Here is a 19,226-nt window from a genome sequence, read left to right on the forward strand (position 1 = left end):
GATCGAACCTGGGACCTCGGCGCCGTGAGACTGCAGTGCTACCACTGAGCCACCGTGCTGCCCGAATTGAACCATTCTAAACCTAAAATCTCTCGTCCAGTCAGGGATGCCAGGGCTTTGTCTTCTTTAATGGGTCAGATGGAGGGGTAGATCCCTGGTGCTTATTGCACCCGAACGACAGGGATTTTTCCTTTTTTTCCCCACATGTCCACCATGCGTGTTCCCCCGCATTTATTTTTTCATTTTACATAGGGCTCTCCTTTCTTCAGTAGTGGCGGCTGAGCACTCGGCAATTGTCATTTCTAACCACGCCCCAAAATATGTCGATCAGTTGCTGGAATTCAGCCCCGCACGACGCTCACCCTGGAGGTTGAATACTACTTTGCTGGCTGATAAAAACATGTTGTGAGCGCCTGCCCACCTCTATTGACGACGGCATTTTTTTGACTTCTCTCCTGATTCCTTTATATTCTCTCATATCTTGAACGCTTCTGCTGCCTATGGACTTAATTTATACCTCTTTCCTAACCCTCAATTGTTGGCTAATGTCTTTATTCATCTATGGAAACTCACTTGTTTCCTTTCAGCGGAGTATATTATTCCTGCACTCTGTTGAAAACCATGTTAAATGTTTCTGATCGATAATTTGCACTGTCGTTTTCTAATCTTGCTACTCATTTTGTTTCCCCAAGTTCTATGCTCAGCCCCTCCAAACCAGCTTCTCTCCAATCTATTAACCTGGTTTTTGGCATACCCATGTTCTTCTCTACCATCTTAAAGGGACCCGGATTCGATTCCCAGCTTGGGTCGCTGACTATGCGGAGTCTGCACCTTCGCCCAGTATCCACATGGGTTTCCTCTGGGTGCTCAGGTTACCTCCCACAAGTCCCGAAAGATGTGCTTGTTAGGTGAATCGGACATTCTGTACATTCTCATATGCTCTGGCTCATTCTTGATTACTAAATCCAATCCAAAACTTCCTTAGGCTTTTTACATATCAGGTTATAAGAATGAGTCCTGTTACGCATTGTAGGAAATCCATTCCAGTTACCCAACTCTTCTGTCCCATTAGGAGAGTTGACATTTCTCCTGATTCCCTAGCTTGCCTGCATTTTCATTCCTCCACCTCCCTTCCACTATTAGGTGTTAAACTATTAGGTGTTATACAGAACCAGTGTCTGCAGGACCTCCATCTCAACTTCTCTCAAATTCCTGACATCCAGCTGCCTAACAATCACACTTTCCCTTCCCTGAACCCTTCTTTTCCTTTGAGAAAGACTGCATCTGTCCAGAAATTCCTCTTCGTCCTTGTGTGTCAAAGTGTCTCCATCTCGCAATCCAGCTCAAATTACTTTCAAGCTGGAAAGATCCGAGGTGGAAACATCTTCTCCAGGACTGTTTGTTCCAGACAGTCTCACTGTTCACAAACTCCCACATTCCACAGTCCAGCCAATTTACTCTGTAACATCTTTGATTAGATTTTTTTATTTATTTAAAGTCATTATTCAACAATTTTTTTGTTGCAATTTTAAGTCAGTTTATCTAGTTAAACTATTAATTTAATACTGTACTTACATTTTGCTTATCCTAATCCCTAGTTTAGAGGAAAGAAACTAAAGCTCACCAATGAATTACGTACCTGCTTATGTAATTTAACATTAAAAAAAAAGAGTACCCAATTATTTTTCTCCAGCACGGTAGCATTGTGGATAGCACAAATGCTTCACAGCGCCAGGGTCCCAGGTTCGTTTCCCCGCTGGGTCACTGTCTGTGTGGAGTCTGCACATTCTCCCAGTGTGTGCGTGGGCTTCCTCGGGTGCTCCGGTTTCCTCCCACAGTCCAAAGATGAGCAGGTTAGGTGAATTGGCCATGATAAATTGCCCTCAGGGTCCAAATTGCCCCTCAGTGTTAGGTGGGGTTTCTGGGTTATGGGGATAGGGTGGAGGTATGGGCTTGGGTAGGGTGCTCTTTCCAAGAGCCAGTGCAGACTTGATGGGCCGAATGGCCTCCTTCTGCACTGTAAATTCTATGAAAACATGGTCAATCCACCTAACCCGCATACCTTTGAGTTGTGGGGTGAAACTCACGCAGACATGGAGAGAATGTGCAAACTCCACACGGACAGTGACCCAGAACCGGGATTCAAACCCGGGTCCTCAGCACTGCAGTCCCAATGCTAACAACGATGCCACTTGCCGCCCTCCTGCTTATATAATTAATTCTATCAATACCAATATAGAGTATATTTTAACCAAAAAAGTGCCCTTACTGAAGATTAAATTCTTTACTCAAAACAATGCTTGAACTCTAACCTTTAGCTGGTCTTGGGTGATGCTTGGTGTATTCTTCAATAATTGCAAATAAACTCCACCAGGTGTTCTTCTGCGACTGCCATCCTGAGTAGAAGAAAGATGTTGAAGGACACATCTGTGCTCACGCAGAAAAATCCCTTTTCTTTCTGCAAGTCTGTCTTTCCTTAATCACCAGTAATTCATCATCCCTTCCTCTCCGGTTAGACTTAGATTCTTATTTTTACCTCTGTGCCTCTCTCTCAGACATTTGCATTTTTTATGTAACATCTTTCTTTTCATCTCCTGTGACATGTGTTTCTAGTCCCTCGTTATCCTCCTGGACATTCTCACTCTCAAGACATGGACAAGACCTGTAACCTTAAAAGGTCACAGAAACAATTAATCTCTCCCTGAGCACCAAGCCACAATGCCTATTTTAAGCATTAGTATTAGTCCTCTTGCAGAACACCTCAAATACTATAAATTGGGAAACGTCACCCATCTTGGTACAAAGCATATCTCCCAATTGGACTTTGACCATCCGTTCTTCAAAACAAAAACGCATCAGGAAATTGGAATGTCTTCTGCATATCTATTTCTTCAGTCTCTCCAGTTTACTATGTGCGACACCACAAATCAGCAAGCAGAAAATACAATTATAAATATAACCCATTCACAATTCAATTGTGTAAGACCTTAGGAGCTCTATTTGCAAAAACGTCATCTTTGTCAAAGGGCACCCTTAATATAAAATAAAACAAATTTAAACTCTTCATTGCCAATTTTCGCATTTTGTGTATTTGTCATCTCACACAAATGGGACTTCGAAAATTTACAATAGAATTTATAGTGCAGAAGGAGGCCATTCGGCCCATCGAGTCTGCAGTGACCCTTGGAAAAAGCACCCTACTTAAATCCACGCCTCCACCCTTTCCCAGTAACCCCACCTAATTATTTGGACACTAAGGGGCAATTTAGCATGGACACTGAGCCTGGCTCTGTGGCTCAGAAGGGAGAATAGAAAAGCGATAGTGATGGGAGACTCAATGGTGAGGGGAATTGATAGGAGATTCTGTGGTCGCGAATGAGACTCCCGCAAGGTATGTTGCCTCCCGGGTGCCAAGGTCAGGGATGGCTCGGATCGAGTCTACTGGATTCTTAAGGGGGAGGGGGAGCAATCAGAAGTCATGGTGCACATAGGCACCAACGACATAGCTAAGAAAAGGGATGAGGATCAAAAAAGTGATTTTAGGGAGTTAGGTTGGAAGCTAAAGAGCAGGACAAGTAGAGTAGTAATCTCAGGATCGCTACGGGTGCCACGTGCAAGTGAGGCAAGGAACGGAGAGCGAGTGTAGCTGAACACGTAGCTACAGGGCTGGCGGAGGAGGGACGGCTTCAGATATGTAGATCATTTGGATACCTTCTGGGGAAGGTGGGACCTGCGTATGAATAAGGGAGATGAACATAGACTTTAGAACATGAACTTTAGGGGCAGCACGGTAGCATGGTGGTTAGCATAAATGCTTCACAGCTCCAGGGTCCCAGGTTTGATTCCCGGCTGGGTCACTGTCTGTGCGGAGTCTGCACGTCCTCCCCGTGTGTGCGTGGGTTTCCTCCGGGTGCTCTGGTTTCCTCCCACAGTCCAAAGATGTGCGGGTTAGGTGGATTGGCCATGCTAAATTGCCCGTAGTATCCTAAAAAAAAAAGTAAGGTTGGGGGGGGGGGGGGGGGGGGGGGGAGTTGTTGGGTTACGGGTATAGGGTGGATACGTGGGTTTGAGTAGGGTGATCATTGCTCGGCACAACATCGAGGGCCGAAGGGCCTGTTCTGTGCTGTACTGTTCTATGTTCTATAGAGCATGAATCAGTACTTGGAACTACGATGTTGTGGCCATTATGGAGACATGGATTTCACAGAGTAAGTAATGGTTATTAGATGTTCCAGGGTTTAGATGTTTTAAGAAGAATAGGGAGGGAGGTAAAAGAGATGGGGGAGTGGCAGTGTTAATTAGGGAGTGCATCGCAGCTACAGAAAAGGAGGTCGTCGAGGAGGGTTTGTCTACTGAGTCAGTATGGATGGAAGTCAGAAACAAGAAAGGGCCAGTCACTTTATTGGGAGTTTTCTATAGAGCCCCCCATAGCAGCAGAGAGATGGAGGAACAGATTGGGCGGCAGATCTTGGAAAAGTGCAGAAGTAACAGTGTTGTCATGGGTGACTTCAACTTCCCTAATTTGACTGGAACCTCCTTAGTGCAAATGGTTTGGATGGAGCAGATTTTGTCAGGCATGTCCAGGAAGGATTTCTGACTCAATATGTAGATAAGCTGACTAGGGAGAAGGCAATATTGGATTTGGTGCTTGACAACGAACCAGGCCAGATGTCAGATATCTCACTGTGGGAGCATTTCGGTGACAGAGTCCACAACTCCTTGACTGTTACCAGTCATGGAGAGGGATAGGAACAGACAGCATGGGAAGATATTTAATGAGGGGAGGGGAATTATACTGCTATTAGACAGGAGCTGAGGAGCAAAAATTGGGAACAGCTGTTCTCAGGGAAATGCACAACAGTAATGTTGGGGTTGTTTAAGGAGCACTTGCTTCGAGTGCTGGATAATTTTGTCCCACTGAAACAAGGAAGGAATGGTAAGGTGAAGGAGCCTTGGATGACAAGAAAAGTGGAGCTTCCCGTCAAGAGGAAGAAGGAAGCTTACGTAAGGCTGAGGAAGCAAGGATCTGGCACGGCTCTCGAGGGTTACAAGGTAGCCAGGAAGGAACTCAAAAATTGACTTAAGATAGCTAGATGGGAGCATGAAAAAGCCCTGGCGGGAAGGATTAGGGGAAACCCCAAGGCGTTTTACACTTATGTGCAAAATAAGAGGATGATCAGGGTGAGAGTAGGGCCGATTAGGGATAGTGGAGGGTACATGTGCCTAGAGCCTGAAGAGGGAGAGGAGGCCCTAAATGAATATTTTGCTTCAGTATTCACTAGAGAGAGGGACGTTGTTGCTCATGAGAACAGCCTGAACTAGGTTAATAGATTCAAACAGGTTGATATCAAGAAGGAGGATGTGCTGGAAATTTAAAAAAGTATCAGGATAGTTAAGTCCCCTGGGCCAGACGCGATATATCCAAGGTTACTACAGGAAGCGAGGGAGGAGATTGCTGCGCTGTTGGCGATGATCTTTGCGTCATCACTCACCAGTGGAGTAGTACCGGATGATTGGAGAGAGGCAAATGTTGTTCCCCTATTCAAGAAAGGGAATAGGAAAATTCCTGAGAATTACAGCCCAATCAGTCTTACATCAGTGTTGAGCAAAATACTGGAAAGGATTCTGAGAGATAGGATTTATGAGTATTTTGAAAAACATAGTTTGATTAAAAATAGTAAGCATGGCTTTGTGATGGGCAGGTCCTGCCTCACAAGTCTCATTAAATTCTTTGAGGATGTGACGAGACAGATTGATGAAGGTCGAGCAGTGGATATGGCGTATATGGATTTCAGTAAGGCATTTGATAAGGTTCCCCATGGTAGGTTCATTCAGAATGTCAGGGGGCATGAGACACCGGGAAATTTAGCTGCCTGGATACAGAACTGGCTGGCCGAAAGAAGACAGTGAGTGGTAGTGGATGGAAAATATTCCGCTTGGAGGTCGGTGACGAGTGGCGTCCTGCAGGGATCTGTTCTGGGACCACTGCTGCAGATTACAACAGGACATTGACAGGATGCAGAGCTCGGCTGAGAAGTGGCAGATGGAGTTCAACCGAGGTAAATGTGAAATTATTCATTTTGGAAGGTCGAATTTGAATGCTGAATACAGGGTTAAAGGCAGGATTCTTGGAAGTGTGGAGGAACAGAGGAATCTTGGGGTCCACGTACATAGATCCCTCAAAGTTGCCACCCAGGTTGATAGGGTTGTTAATAAGGCATATGGTGTGTTGGCTTTCATTAACAGGAGGATTGAGTTTGAAAGCCACGAGGTTTGCTGCAGCTTTATAGAACCCTGGTTAGATCACACTTGGAATATTGTGTCCAATTCTGATCGCCTCATTATAGGAAGGATGTGGATGCTTTGGAGAGGCAGAGAGATTTATTAGGATGCTGCCTGGACTGGAAGGCATGTCTTATGAAGAAAGGTTGAGGGAGCTAGGGCTTTTCTCACTGGAGCAAAGAAGGATGGATAGAGTGGATAGCCAGCTTTTCCCAAGGGTGGAGATGGCTGTCACGAGGGGACATAGTTTTAAGGTGATTGAAGGAAGGTGTAGGGGAGTTGTCAGGGGTAGGTGCTTTACACAGAGTGATGGGTGCTTGGAATGCACTGCCAGCAGAGGTGGTGGAGTCAATCATTAAGGACATTTAAACAACTCTTGGACAGGCACATGGATAGCAGTAAATTGAAGGGATGTTGGTTAGATTGATCATCGATTGGGATAAATGGACGGCACAACGTCGCGAGCCGAAGGGCCTGTACTGTGCTGTACTGTTCTAGTAGGCTTCATTAACACTGCAATGAAGTTACTGTGAAAAGCCCCTAGTCGCCACATTCTGGCGCCTGTTCGGGTACATAGAGGGAGAATTCATAATGTCCAAATTACCTAACAGAACGTCTTTTGGGGCTTGTGGGAGGAACCAGGGCACCCTGAGGAAACCCACGCAGACATGAGGAGAACGTGCAGACTCCGCACAATGACTCAAGCGCTGAAAATCAATAGTGCTAACCACTGTGTTACCGTGCCACTCAATAATAGTATTCATTTTTGAACCTAACCAATGGATCAGTTTTCAACTGGACTGATGAAATCTGATCACTCAACTAATCTAACTGCCATAATTACCTCTCCAGGAAGATGTTGACTCCTTGCTAAAGTGCATTAAATGCATTCTGCAAGAAGAGTTTTAATGTAATACTAATGCTTAAATGGTGCATTGTGGCTTTGTGCTCAGGGAGATTAATTGTTTGTGACCCTTTAAGATTGTACGCCTTGTCCATGTCTCATAGCGAGTACTGTCCCCTGTGTACTAGATTCTGTGAAGTATCTTGCCCAATCAATTGTTCAGGAGACTTGCGTGTTGCCAAGTTATTCCATTGCAGAAGGCATCACAACCAAGCCCACTCCTCTCCTTGCTCAGGTGTTCATGCAGACACACGAGTCCAACAGCATCCTTGAAGGGAACACCAGTTACATTCCCTCTTCCTAACCCAGGGAGGGGTGCAGTGGTAAATTATAACAACCATTAGCTCAGCCGAGATTGGTTAATTGAACAAGACTGGGGATTGAGCCTGGGAATTTCCTGATGCATATGGTTCAGTTTTCCCATGGACAGAATTTGAAAGTCATGTGTTCATTCTATTTAGGAATAGAAAATGTATTACTTACAACAATCATGAGTCCTCCGCTTTGTTCTACTTCAGCTGTCTGAATCAGTAGTTCTATTGCTTTCTTCCTTCCAACAGTTTTCACAACCCTATGAATCAAATCGGTTTTTGGTTCTCGGAGCCTGAGTAATTGAATTTCAAATGTGAGTAGTTTTCTACAATATATTTAAACAATTTCACCTTTAGCAGCTAATTGTCACCAGCCCCAAGCCAATGTATATAAGCTCCAATGTCCCCATGTTCTTAATATTACACTTTAAACCTGATTCAAGCATCATGATATATTGGACTATTACGTATTGTTCAGTTTTACAACATAGACTGTATATGAAATCCATGCATCTCCAAGCAACTGAACACACGAGACTTGAGCACATGATCTAGGCTTACATTGCAGTGCAGTACTGAGGGGGTGGTGTACTGCTGGAGACGCCATCTCAAATGAGATATTACACAGAGACCCCCATCTGTGAGTGTAAACGATTCCACTCTTTTGCTAGAACAGGCGAGTTTTCCAGCATGTCTTGGACAATATTTATGCCTCACTGTATCCTTATTTGGTAATAATCACATTACTGTGGGAGCTCGATGTCTGCTAATTGGCTGCTACATTTCCTACTTTATAATAGAGATTGCACTCCAAAAGCATTTCATTGGTTGTCAAATACTTTGGGATGTCCTGTGATTAAGAAAGGCACTATACAAGTTTAAATCTTTTTCTTTTAGCAACTGACATGGGTAGAGTTTTTGTTCACATATTGTGGGCACTCTACTTAAAACCTTGAGAACTTGATTAAAGATTGGTCATGGCTTGGGGATCTTTGCTGAGGCACTGACATACTGTTTCAACTGGAGTTTAACAACATTATTTAAGTTCCAAATAATGAGACTGGTTGTTCAATCAGCAAGCCTGTTTCAATATTGTCTGACAGAGGAAACTGAATTTGCCACTTTGCTGCTGTTTGGTATTTCATCTTGGGCCCATATTTGGTCTCCTCCCCTAAACAAAAACTGCTCACCTCCCAACAAGGAATCGTCATGAGGTTGAATTTACTTCACTGAAATACGTGTATAAAACAAATTCAAAAGTACATTCCTCGGCTGGACAGTTTTTAAGATATCCAAATTGTTCTACTTCTCAATTCAGAGATACAATAGTGTAGAATATTCAGAACTGAAAATTTTAATATCTTTATTTAGTTGTGGCAGATGAGGAAGAGAAGAAAAGAGTGTTTTGCTGAATATTGGAGCTCATTTGATGAAAACATTTGCATACTTACGTTTGTACTATATTCCATCATTCAATTAGCAAAATGTATCCAAATTCCAAACATTTGCCGTGGCAACTATACAGCTCATTTCGTTCAGAATTGCATACAAAACAATTCACTATTCAAACATGAGGATATGTCTTGGTCAATATTAATCTCTCAGCCATTGTGGAAACAGACTATCTGGTCATTTATTTCATTGCACTTTGTGGGATCTTGTTATGCACAATCTGCCCACTGTGTTACCTACATCACAGTGGTGACTGCAGTTCAACAAGTATTTCATTAGTTCAGGTTGTGCATAATACGTAATAAGTGTAAAGTTTTGTTCTGTTAACGTACCTATGTGAAATAGACTTTCTGCAGATTTTTCATTTCACAATATTTGATTAGATTAAAAAGAGAACACACCATACACTAAGAAGTGCATCAGTTATCGTCTCCCGAGACGCAGAAAAGGTCTTCGACAAAGTCGAATGGAAATACCTCATACAGGTACTGGAGCGGTTCGGGCTTGGAACAGGGTTCATCTCCTGGGTAAAGCTGCTATACAACGCTCCCATGGCGAGCGTACAGATCAACACCACCAACCCCCGATACTTCCAACTGCACAGGGGCACCAGACAAGGATGCCCACTGTCCCCGCTGCTGTTCGCTCTAGCGATCGAACCACGAGCAATCGTGCTCAGAGCAGCAAAAAGCTGGAGGGGGATCCGAAGGGGCGGCAGAGAGCACAGTCTCACTCTATGCAGATGTCCGGCTCCTCCACATTTCGGACCCACAAAGCAGGAATCATCGCGCTCCTGAAAGAGTTTGACGCCTTTTTGGGCTACAAACTCAACATGAGCAAAAGCAAGATCTTCCTGGTACACCCACAAGTAGGGGGGGGTCAGCACTAACGGGACTGCCTTTTGAACAAGCCCGACACAAATTCAGCTACCTGGGGATCCAAATAGCCCATGACTGGAAAGGGATCTACAAATGGAACCTCACCAGTCTGACGGAGGAAATAAAAAAAGGACCTGCAAAGATGGAACACACTCCCACTCTCCCTCGCAGGGAGAGTCCAGACGATCAAAGTGAACGTACTGCCCAGGTATCTCTTCCTACTTAGATCCATTCCGATCTACATCCCCAAGGCCTTTTTCAAAGCACTGGACAAAGTAATCATGATGTGAACGTAGATGTGAATTGTTCCAAGGAGGCCCGGCCAACCACGCCCACATGTTCTGGTCTTGCCCCAGACTTGCGGGGTACAGGACATCCTTCTTCGAGGCAATGGGAAGGGGGGGGGGCAGGGAAATGACAGCCCGAAGGAGGGCACGGGATATGATAACAAACTTGGCATCTCCAAGAACAGAGAACAAGGAGAATACAAGCGAAAGACGGCAGGAACAGCTGAAGCAGAGGTGAGCGCGCGACAACAACGGCAGCGAGATCTGTCCGGGAGAAGCAAGTGACAACACCAACACCAAACCCATTCGAATATTGCCCTCTGTAATTGTTTCTCCGGCACCTAAATGTATATTTATCTCCCCAGTCTCCACCCCCCACCACCAACACATAAGTAAATAATTTTGCCAATTGTACAGAGTTGCTGCTGTTGAGCTGGTGCACAATACCCTACCAGTTATTCTATTTTATTTTTTATTATTACTTTTTTTTGGTATGTTTGGGTGTGCCCTTCTCTCTCTCTCTATATATATATATATATATATATATATATATATATATATTTCTTATTCTGTGTACATAACAGTAAATATACTTTTTCCAAAAACCCAATAAAAACATTTATAAAAAAAAAAGTGCATCAGTTGACTTCTGATGGTGGCCATGGTGTGAATGGTCTTTTAATTCCCTACTTTTTATTAACCCAATTTCCCTAACATTCGTGCCTTTCTCAACAGTAAATACTGACGAGAAATATTCATTTTGGACATCTCCCATCCTGTGGATCCGCACATAGATGACCTTGTTTATCCTTAAGAGGATCTACCCTCTCACTAGTCACTCTTTTGCCCTTTATGTATCTGTAAAAGCTCTTCGGATTTTCCTCTGCCTAATCTGTCAAGACAATCTCGTGTCCCCCCCCCCCCCCCCTCCCGATTTCTCTTTTAATTCTACTCCGACAAGCCCTATACTCTTCAAGGGATCCACTTGATCCCAGCTGTCTATGCATGACATTTGCCTCCTTTTTCCGATGGCCTAAATATCCCGAGTCATCCAGGGTTCCCTACTTCACAAAACCTAACCCTTACCCTTCACTCTAAACGAATGTGTTCACCCTGAACCCTAGTTAACACCCTTTTGTAAGACTCCCACTTACCAACTGTCCCCTTGCCTGTGAACAGACTCCCCCAATCACTTTTGAAAGTTCCCGCCTAATACCATCAAAATTGGCCTTGCCCCAATTTAGAATTTTAATTTTGGGGCCAGAACTATCATTCTCCATCGCTATCTTGAAACTTTAAAAAAAAATTTAAAAATTTAGAGTGCCCAATTATTTTTTCCAATTAAGGGGCAATTTAACGTGGCCAATCCACCTAACCTGCACATCTTTGGGTTGTGGGGGCGAAACCCACGCAGACACGGGGAGAATGTGCAAACTCCTCACAGACAGTGACCCAGGGCTGGGATTCGAACTCAGGTCCTCAGCGCCGTAGGCAGCAATGCTAACCACTGTGCCACCGTGCTGCCCGCTATCTTAAAACTAATGGAATTATGATCACTGGTTCAAAAGTGATCCCTCACTAACACTTCCATCACCTATCCTTCCTTATTTCCCAAGAGGAGGTCAAGTTTTGAACCCTCTCCAGTCAGGCCATCTACATATTGAATGAGGAATTCTTCCTAAATACATCTCAACAAATTTCTCTCCATCCAAACCCCTAGTCCTACTGAGGAAATGAACAGAAAGGCATAATGGGTAGTTAGGCCAAATTAGGAGTAACATTTTACTGCAGTAGAATAAGGAGTTAGGTTTGGGGACTTTTAAACATCAACGTTGGGAAAGGAACATTGCGTGGACATTCCCTTGTTTTGGAGTAAATGTACATTTGGTTTTGGATGTGGTAAGACTTGTGTCATAAAGGTAAAATCAGACCGTGTGGAGGGGGTAGGAAAAGGTTGTAGGGGAGAGCGGAGGAATAGCAAGAAGACGGAACGAGTAAGGAGGGAGGCACGACGAGAACGCAGGTTATCAGGAGGTATACTTACTTCACTTAGGACCCAGAACAAAGGGAACCTGGGCAGCATGAATCTCTTCTACCAAATCTACCACCACATGTATGGCCAGGGACTGTTTGTCTGCTACCCGAACCTCGCATCGATGTCTAGATTATTTTCCGTCTCACCGCTTTGGGGAACTCCCCAAAACGGTGGCTCACTGTCAGAGTTCCGAGCCACCGCCCGAGCAAGTTACTCTTCCCTACGATCCGGGTTCGGCCGCGCCAGCTATTTGCCTTCCCCTTCCTCGGGATAACTCCCATTCACAGTACGATAAGCTTCAGCGGTGGAGAGCGTATATACCTAGCCACTTCACTCCCAATAGAGATTCCCGGTCGTTCAAGAATTATTTTAGCAGTGAGGGGTACGGCTGTTTGCTGGTAGAGATGGAAATTAATATAACATGTCTGTTCTCCACTTGTACTGATCGGAAGTGTCGCATAACCCTGACATCAGATCAATGCGTCTGTTACAACGCCACTTGTGTCCCGCTAAAGGCAGGCCTTCAGCTTTGTGGCTGGGCGAATGTCTCTCATATCACTGTGGGAACTAGGGCTTTCCGCATTGCTAGGAGGCCTGAATGGGCATTCCAAAGCTGGATAAACTGGGCTACTGGGGGATTCCTGCTCAACCGATATACTGATTGTGATGCTAGCCTGTATATGGATCAAGGATACTACTTCTTTAATGGCATAGCGACCAATGTTTTGTCACCTCCATTTCCCCACCATTTCGCTATCAAGACTCTAGTCCCTACCACAGTCCCCTGCCCCTTTGCGTGCGGGCAGTCTCAGCAGAATTCTGCGAGAGAAAAATCCTGAGCACAGCTAGGGATTGGACCAATAGGTTATCATGAAATGATAAAAGGAGGGAATGAGGAAATGAACAGAAAGGCATAATGGGCAGTTAGGCCAAGTTAGGAGTAACATTTTACTGCAGTAGAATAAGGAGTTAGGTTAGGGGACATTTAAACATCAACTGGGATTCAAGGCAGGAAGAGGGGGATGGGCAGTCACTAAGACCTTTTCTTTGTTGCCAAGGATACTGGGAAAAGGGGCCTCAGGCCAGGTTGAGGAATGTGGGGAAAGCCTATGGGAGCTTTGCATTTGTACCGTTGCCTTATTTGGTCGTATGTATGTGAAATTTGATGCAACTTGAATGTATCTGTACAGAAATGTTTTTTCCCTTTGTTCACTCTGACTGTTGAAGAGGCAGGAGACTGGTGGCGTTCTGCTCTCTCAATAGAGTGAGTCACCCAGCTAGCTGGTTAAAATAAACAATAATTGATACCTGCAAATCCGTCTCAAATTTTATTGAGCCCAGACTGGCAGCAAAAGAATCAGGATCATCACTACGGCTGTCCCAGTTAATGTTGGGAAAGTTAAAGTCCTCTACTATTACCACCCTATTTTTCTGGCAGCTATCTGTAATCTCCTTACATATTTGCTTCTCGATTTCGCGCTGACTATTTGGGGGCCTATAGTACAGTCCTATCAAAGTGATCTCATCCTTCTTATTTTTTAGTTCTGCCCATATAGAAAAAATTGAGATTTGAGTGCGCGAATGAGGTGATGGAACCGGCTGGGAGATATGCGATTGTGAGTGGGGTATTGGAAGGGGCACCGGTGATGTTGGTAAATGTGTATGCTCCAAATTGGGTTGATGTGGGTATTATGAAAATGAAATGAAAATCGCTTATTGTCACGAGTAGGCTTCAATGAAGTTACTGTGAAAAGCCCCTAGTCGCCACATTCTGGCGCCTATCCGAGGCTGGTACGGGAATTGAACCGTGCTGCTGGCCTGCTTGGTCTGCTTTAAAAGCCAGCGATTTAGCCTGGTGAGCTAAACCAGCCCCTGAGGGGGTTTCTGGCAGCAATCCATGATTTGGCCAGTACCAGTTGATCATGGGAGGCAATTTTAACTGTGTCCTAGAGCCGAGGGTGGATAGGCCGAGCCCCAGGTCAATGGAAAGGGTACAAGTGGCAAGGGAGCTGGGTGGGTTTATGGAGGGGATGGGTATGGTGGATCCATGGCGCTTTATGAACCCAGGGAGAAGGGAGTATTCCTTCTTCTCACAAGTCTATAAGGTGTATTCGGGGATTGATTACTTTGTAGTGAGCTGGGAGATTTTGGTTGGGGTGGAGGGGGCAGGGTATGCGGGGATAGTTATCTTGGACCACACACACCACTGGCTGGAGATTCGGTTTAGATCGAGACAAGAGCAGAGGCCGGGGTGGAGGTTTGATTCTGGGTTGTTGGTGGATGGAGGTTTTGTGATGAGGTAGGGTGGTGATTAAGGGGTATGTGGAGTTGAAACAAAATGGGGAGGTGATGGTGGCCAATTTTGGGAAGCACTGAAGGCAGTGGTCCAGGAGGAAAATTATTTTGTTTAAGGCTTGTGCAGATAGGGAAAGGAGGGGTGAATATGACCGTCTAGTGAGTGAGATAGTGGAGGTGGACAGGGAGTATTCGAAGGTGCCCACTACAGAGGGATTGGCGAGGAGGAAAACGTTGCCGGGCTGTTTGACAACAGGGAGGGTGGTAGTGCAACTGCGAGGTCAAGAGAGGCACAATACGAGTATGGGGCAAAGGTGGGCCGCGTGCTGGCGCAGCAGCTGCGGAGGCAGGACGTGTCCAGAGAAACATTGAAGATATGTACTGGGGATGGAGATGTGGTGTCGGAGCCAGGAAGATAAACAAGAGTTTATGGAGTACTACCAGAGACTGTACAAGGCAGACCAGATGGAGAGGAGGGGGACACGGGGTGGTTTCTGGACGAGCTGGAGTTTCCCCAGGTGTAGGAAGCAAAGAGACCGGCGTTGGAGAAGCCCTTGGGTCTGAGGGAGATGCTGGATAGTATCGGGGCATGAAGTCGGGTTAGGCCCCAGGGCCGGTCAGGTACCCAGTGGAATTTTATAAGGAATTTGCAACGGACCTGGCACCACACCTGTTGGGGGCATTTAATGAAGTGCTGGAGAAGAGGGAGCTGCCGGAGACGATCACGCAGGCAGTAATCACGCTAATCCCAAAAAAGGGGACGGTCCCGGTGGAATGTGGGCCCATGTCATGTAGGCCCATATCACTACTGAACACGGATATGTGAGCATTGGCTAAGTTGTTGGTGGGGAGGATGGTGTCCCGGGGGTAGTTGCAGAAGATCAAACAGGCTTCGTGAAGGGCAGGCAGCACCCTAGTAACATAAGACGGCTGTTGAATGTAGTGATGAATCCGTCAGGGCTCTGGTACCAGAGGTGGTGGTGTCCATGGACATGGAGAAGGCACTTGATCGAGCGGAGAGCGGGACTTGTTTTGAGAAGGATTGGGTTTGGGCCGAGATTTGTGGCATGGGTGCAGTTATTGCATGTGGCACCAAGGGCGAGCACGAGGACGAATAATATGATTTCACAAAGTTTTGACTTACAGGGGTACGAGGCAGGGGTGCCCGCTGTCGCCCTTGCTGTATGCGCTGACCATAGAGCCGTTGGCGATGGCTCTCAGGGAGTCGGCGGAGGGGCAGAGAGAGTATCGGTGTCGCTTTATGCTGATGACCTGTTGCTGTATATTTTGGATTCACTGGAGTGTATGGGAAGGATTATGGGCCTACTGGGGAGATTTGGAGGGTTCTCGGGGTACAAACTGAATATAAGGAAAAGCGAGGTTTTCCCAGTGAATGAGCTGGAATAGCGGGCTAATTAGGGGGGACGCCATTTACGGTAGCGAGGGATAGGTATAGGTATTTGGAGATTCGGGTAGCGAGGGAATGGATGGGGCTCCATAAGTGGAACTTAACAAAGCTGGTGGGGGAATCCAGGGGGTATGTCAAGAGGTGGGATACACTGCAATTGAAGTTGGTGGGGAGGGTCCGAGTCTGAAAATAAATATTCTGCCACGGTACTTGTTTATTTTTCAAACGCTCCTGATCTTTATGCCTTTTTTCGGAAATTGGACACGATCGTTTCAGACTTTGTATGGGCGTGAAGGGGCTCAGGGTTGGGAGGACCCTGCTACAGAAGCAGAGGCAGCAGGGGGGGTTGGCGTTGCCGAATCTGCTTTATTATTATCGGGTAGCAAATGTTGATAAAGTCCGACGATGGTAGGACGGAGAAGGGTATAGTGGGTTAGGATGGAGGAGGAATTTTGTAAGGGGTCCAGTTTGAGGGCAAGGTGACGGCAGCGTTGCTAATTGCTCAGAGTAGGTATTCAGGGAGCCCGGTGGTGCAATCTACGGTGAAGATATAGAATCAGTTGAGGAGGCATTTTAGGGTGGAAGGGATGTCGGTGTTAACGCCGCTGTGCGAGGATCATGGTTTGAGACCGGGGGGGGGATTGCCACCGGGGGTAGCGGCTTGATTGGTGACCTATACAACTTCCTGTGGTTGGAGAAGATAAAGTATAAGAAAGGGGGCTCTGCAAAGGGGTTTGAGAAAAGGTGGGGGATGTTTGTGACCGTGTTTGAGGAGCTGATTGTTGGGAAGTATGCTTCCCGGGGTGTTTATTTGTTGTAACCTGTTTGATACATGGTTGTAATAAAATATAAAGTGAGATTTCAGGTAGTCTGGGTGCAAACAAAATCGTTGTCTGCTCTTTGACCTAATAACTCCTTTCGTGACTCGGTACCACTATTTCGCTGAAGTGCCTTGGGATGTTTTATTTTGTTAAAAGTGTTAAGTAAAAACAAGTCATTAAGATAAATAGCTCAGCACATGGTCAATTTGAGTATGCCTGCAGCAATATGTCCTAGAAGCAACAAGTGGCCTACTGTATTAGATAATGAGCCAGATTTTAAGTACAGCTAATTGGTGCATGAATATTTACCCAACAGCGATTTTAATACAATTGTGTTCGACATAGTGGTCAAAAAGTCAGGACATCGTCTGGGCTGGAGCATGTCATCAATGAAGAGAGGCTGGATAGGCTGGGGTTGTTTTCCTTAGAGTAGAGAAGGCGGAGGGGGGACCTCATTGGAGGTACAAAGTTGAAGAGCATAGATAGGGGGTAAAAAATTCCTCTTAGTGAGGGGTCAGTAACCTGGGGCATACATTTAAGGTAAGGAGCAGATTGCGGGGGGATTTGAGGAAACCCTTTTCACCCAGAGGGTGGTGGGAATCTGGAACCCACTGCCCGAAAGGGTAATGGAATCAGGAACCCTCACAACATTTAAGAAGCATTTAGATGAGCACATGAAACTCCACAGCATACAAGGCGACAGACCCAGTACTGGAAAATGAGAATAAAATAGATAGGTGCTTGATGGCTGGCACTGACACGATGGGCCTCTTTCTGTGCTGCAAAACGCAATGACCCTAAGATTCTACATTTAGGTAAAGCTGACTTCAATGGGATGAGGCAGATTGTCTACAGTAAATCGGACAAATCTGTTAATGAATAAAACAGGAGGAAATTGTTCCAAAAAACAAAAGAATTTGTGCTATAGACCAGTTATAAACAATTTTATTGAAGTAGTTTTTGACTTTATAAACAGTTACAGACATCATCAGAAAGGAAGCAAAAAAGTCAAAAATGTGCAAACATCCACGTACTTTCAATACTTCCATCGTAACATATTGCACAAGCCCGCTCCCCTCCCACCAGTACTACCCGCCATATTTTCCCTCCTACTCTACTCTACCCCCCCACCCCTGCTGACGCTCACTCTCCCGCAAAGAAGTCAATAAATGGTTGCCACCTCCGGGTGAACCCCTGCACAGATCCCCTCAAGGCGAACTTAATTTTTTCCATCCCCAAGGAAACTCGACATGTCCGCAAGCCACCACTCAGTCTTCGGGGGCTTTGAGTCCCTCCACGCCAATAATATTCGTTGCCGGGCTATCAGGGAAGCAAAGGCCAGCACATCGGCCTCTTTCTCCCCCTGGACGCCCGGGTCTTCCGAAACCCCAAAAATTGCCACCCCTGGACTCATCACCACCCTTGTTTTTAGCACCTGGGACATGACCCCCGCAAATCCCTCCCAGTACCCCCTCAGCTCAGGGCATGCCCAAAACATGTGAACATGGTTCGCTGGTCCTCCCGCGCACCTAGCGCATTTGTCCTCTATCCCGAAAAATTTGCTCATCCGAGCCACCGTCATATGGGCCCGGTGAACGACCTTAAATTGGATCAGCCCGAGCCTAGCACATGTCGCGGTCGAGTTTACCCTACTCAGGGCCTCTGCCCACATCCCATCCTCCATTTCCCCGCCTATCTCCTCCTCCCATTTAAGTTTCAGTTCCTCTGTCTGGGACCCTTCCTCCCTCATGAGCACCTTATATATACCCGAGACTCTGCCCTCTCCTTCTTCCCTCCTAGAGACTATTCTGTCGAGGATCCCCATTGGCGGGAGGCGCGGGAAAGATGGGACCTGTCTACGAACAAAGGCCCGCAACTGTAAGTATCTAAAATCATTTCCCCTTACCAACCCAAATTTCTCCTCCAAGCTCCTCAAACTCGCGAAGCTCCCTTCCAGGAACATATCACCCACCCTTCCCGCCCCTGCTTCTCTGGGAAGCCAGGGAAGAGATTGCTGAGCCTTTGGCTTTGATTTTTATGTCATCATTGGCTACAGGAATAGTGCCAGAGGACTGGAGGGTAGCAAATGTGGTCCCTTTGTTCAAGAAGGGGAGTAGAAATAACCACGGTAACTATAGGCCGGTGAGCCTCACGTCTGTTGTGGGCAAAGTCTTGGAGAGGATTATAAGAGATACGATTTATAATCATCTAGATAGGAATAATATGATTAGGGATGGTCAGCATGGTTTTGTGAAGGGTAGGTCATGCCTCACAAACCTTATCGAGTTCTTTGAGAAGGTGACTGAACAGGTAGACAAGGGTAGAGCAGTTGATGTGGTGTATATGAATTTCAGTAAAGCGTTTGATAAGGATCCCCATCGTCGGCTATTGCAGAAAATACGGAGGCTGGGGATTGAGGGTGATTTAGAGATGTGGATCAGAAATTGGCTAGTTGAAAGAAGACAGAGGGTGGTGGTTGATGGCAAATGTTCAGAATGGAGTTCAGTTACGAGTGGCGGACCACAAGGATCTGTTCTGGGGCCGTTGCTGTTT

At 45.9% G+C, this 19,226-nt stretch overlaps 1 protein-coding gene across 1 annotated transcript in view; it reads right to left on the minus strand.

Annotated features, from left to right (window-relative positions):
• The window catches only part of phax (phosphorylated adaptor for RNA export), a 61,461-nt gene that overhangs the window by 14,662 nt on the left and 27,573 nt on the right, over positions 1–19,226 (minus strand). Inside the window, exons 3-4 of the mRNA XM_038804979.1 lie at positions 7,670–7,790; positions 2,313–2,396 (exon numbers count right to left, since the gene is read on the minus strand). Of these exons, the coding sequence (XP_038660907.1) occupies positions 2,313–2,396; positions 7,670–7,790 (205 nt within the window). The remainder of the gene's footprint in view (positions 1–2,312; positions 2,397–7,669; positions 7,791–19,226) is intronic.

The sequence above is a fragment of the Scyliorhinus canicula genome, chromosome 8, assembly GCF_902713615.1.
Source record: "Scyliorhinus canicula chromosome 8, sScyCan1.1, whole genome shotgun sequence".
Lineage (NCBI taxonomy): Eukaryota > Metazoa > Chordata > Chondrichthyes > Carcharhiniformes > Scyliorhinidae > Scyliorhinus > Scyliorhinus canicula.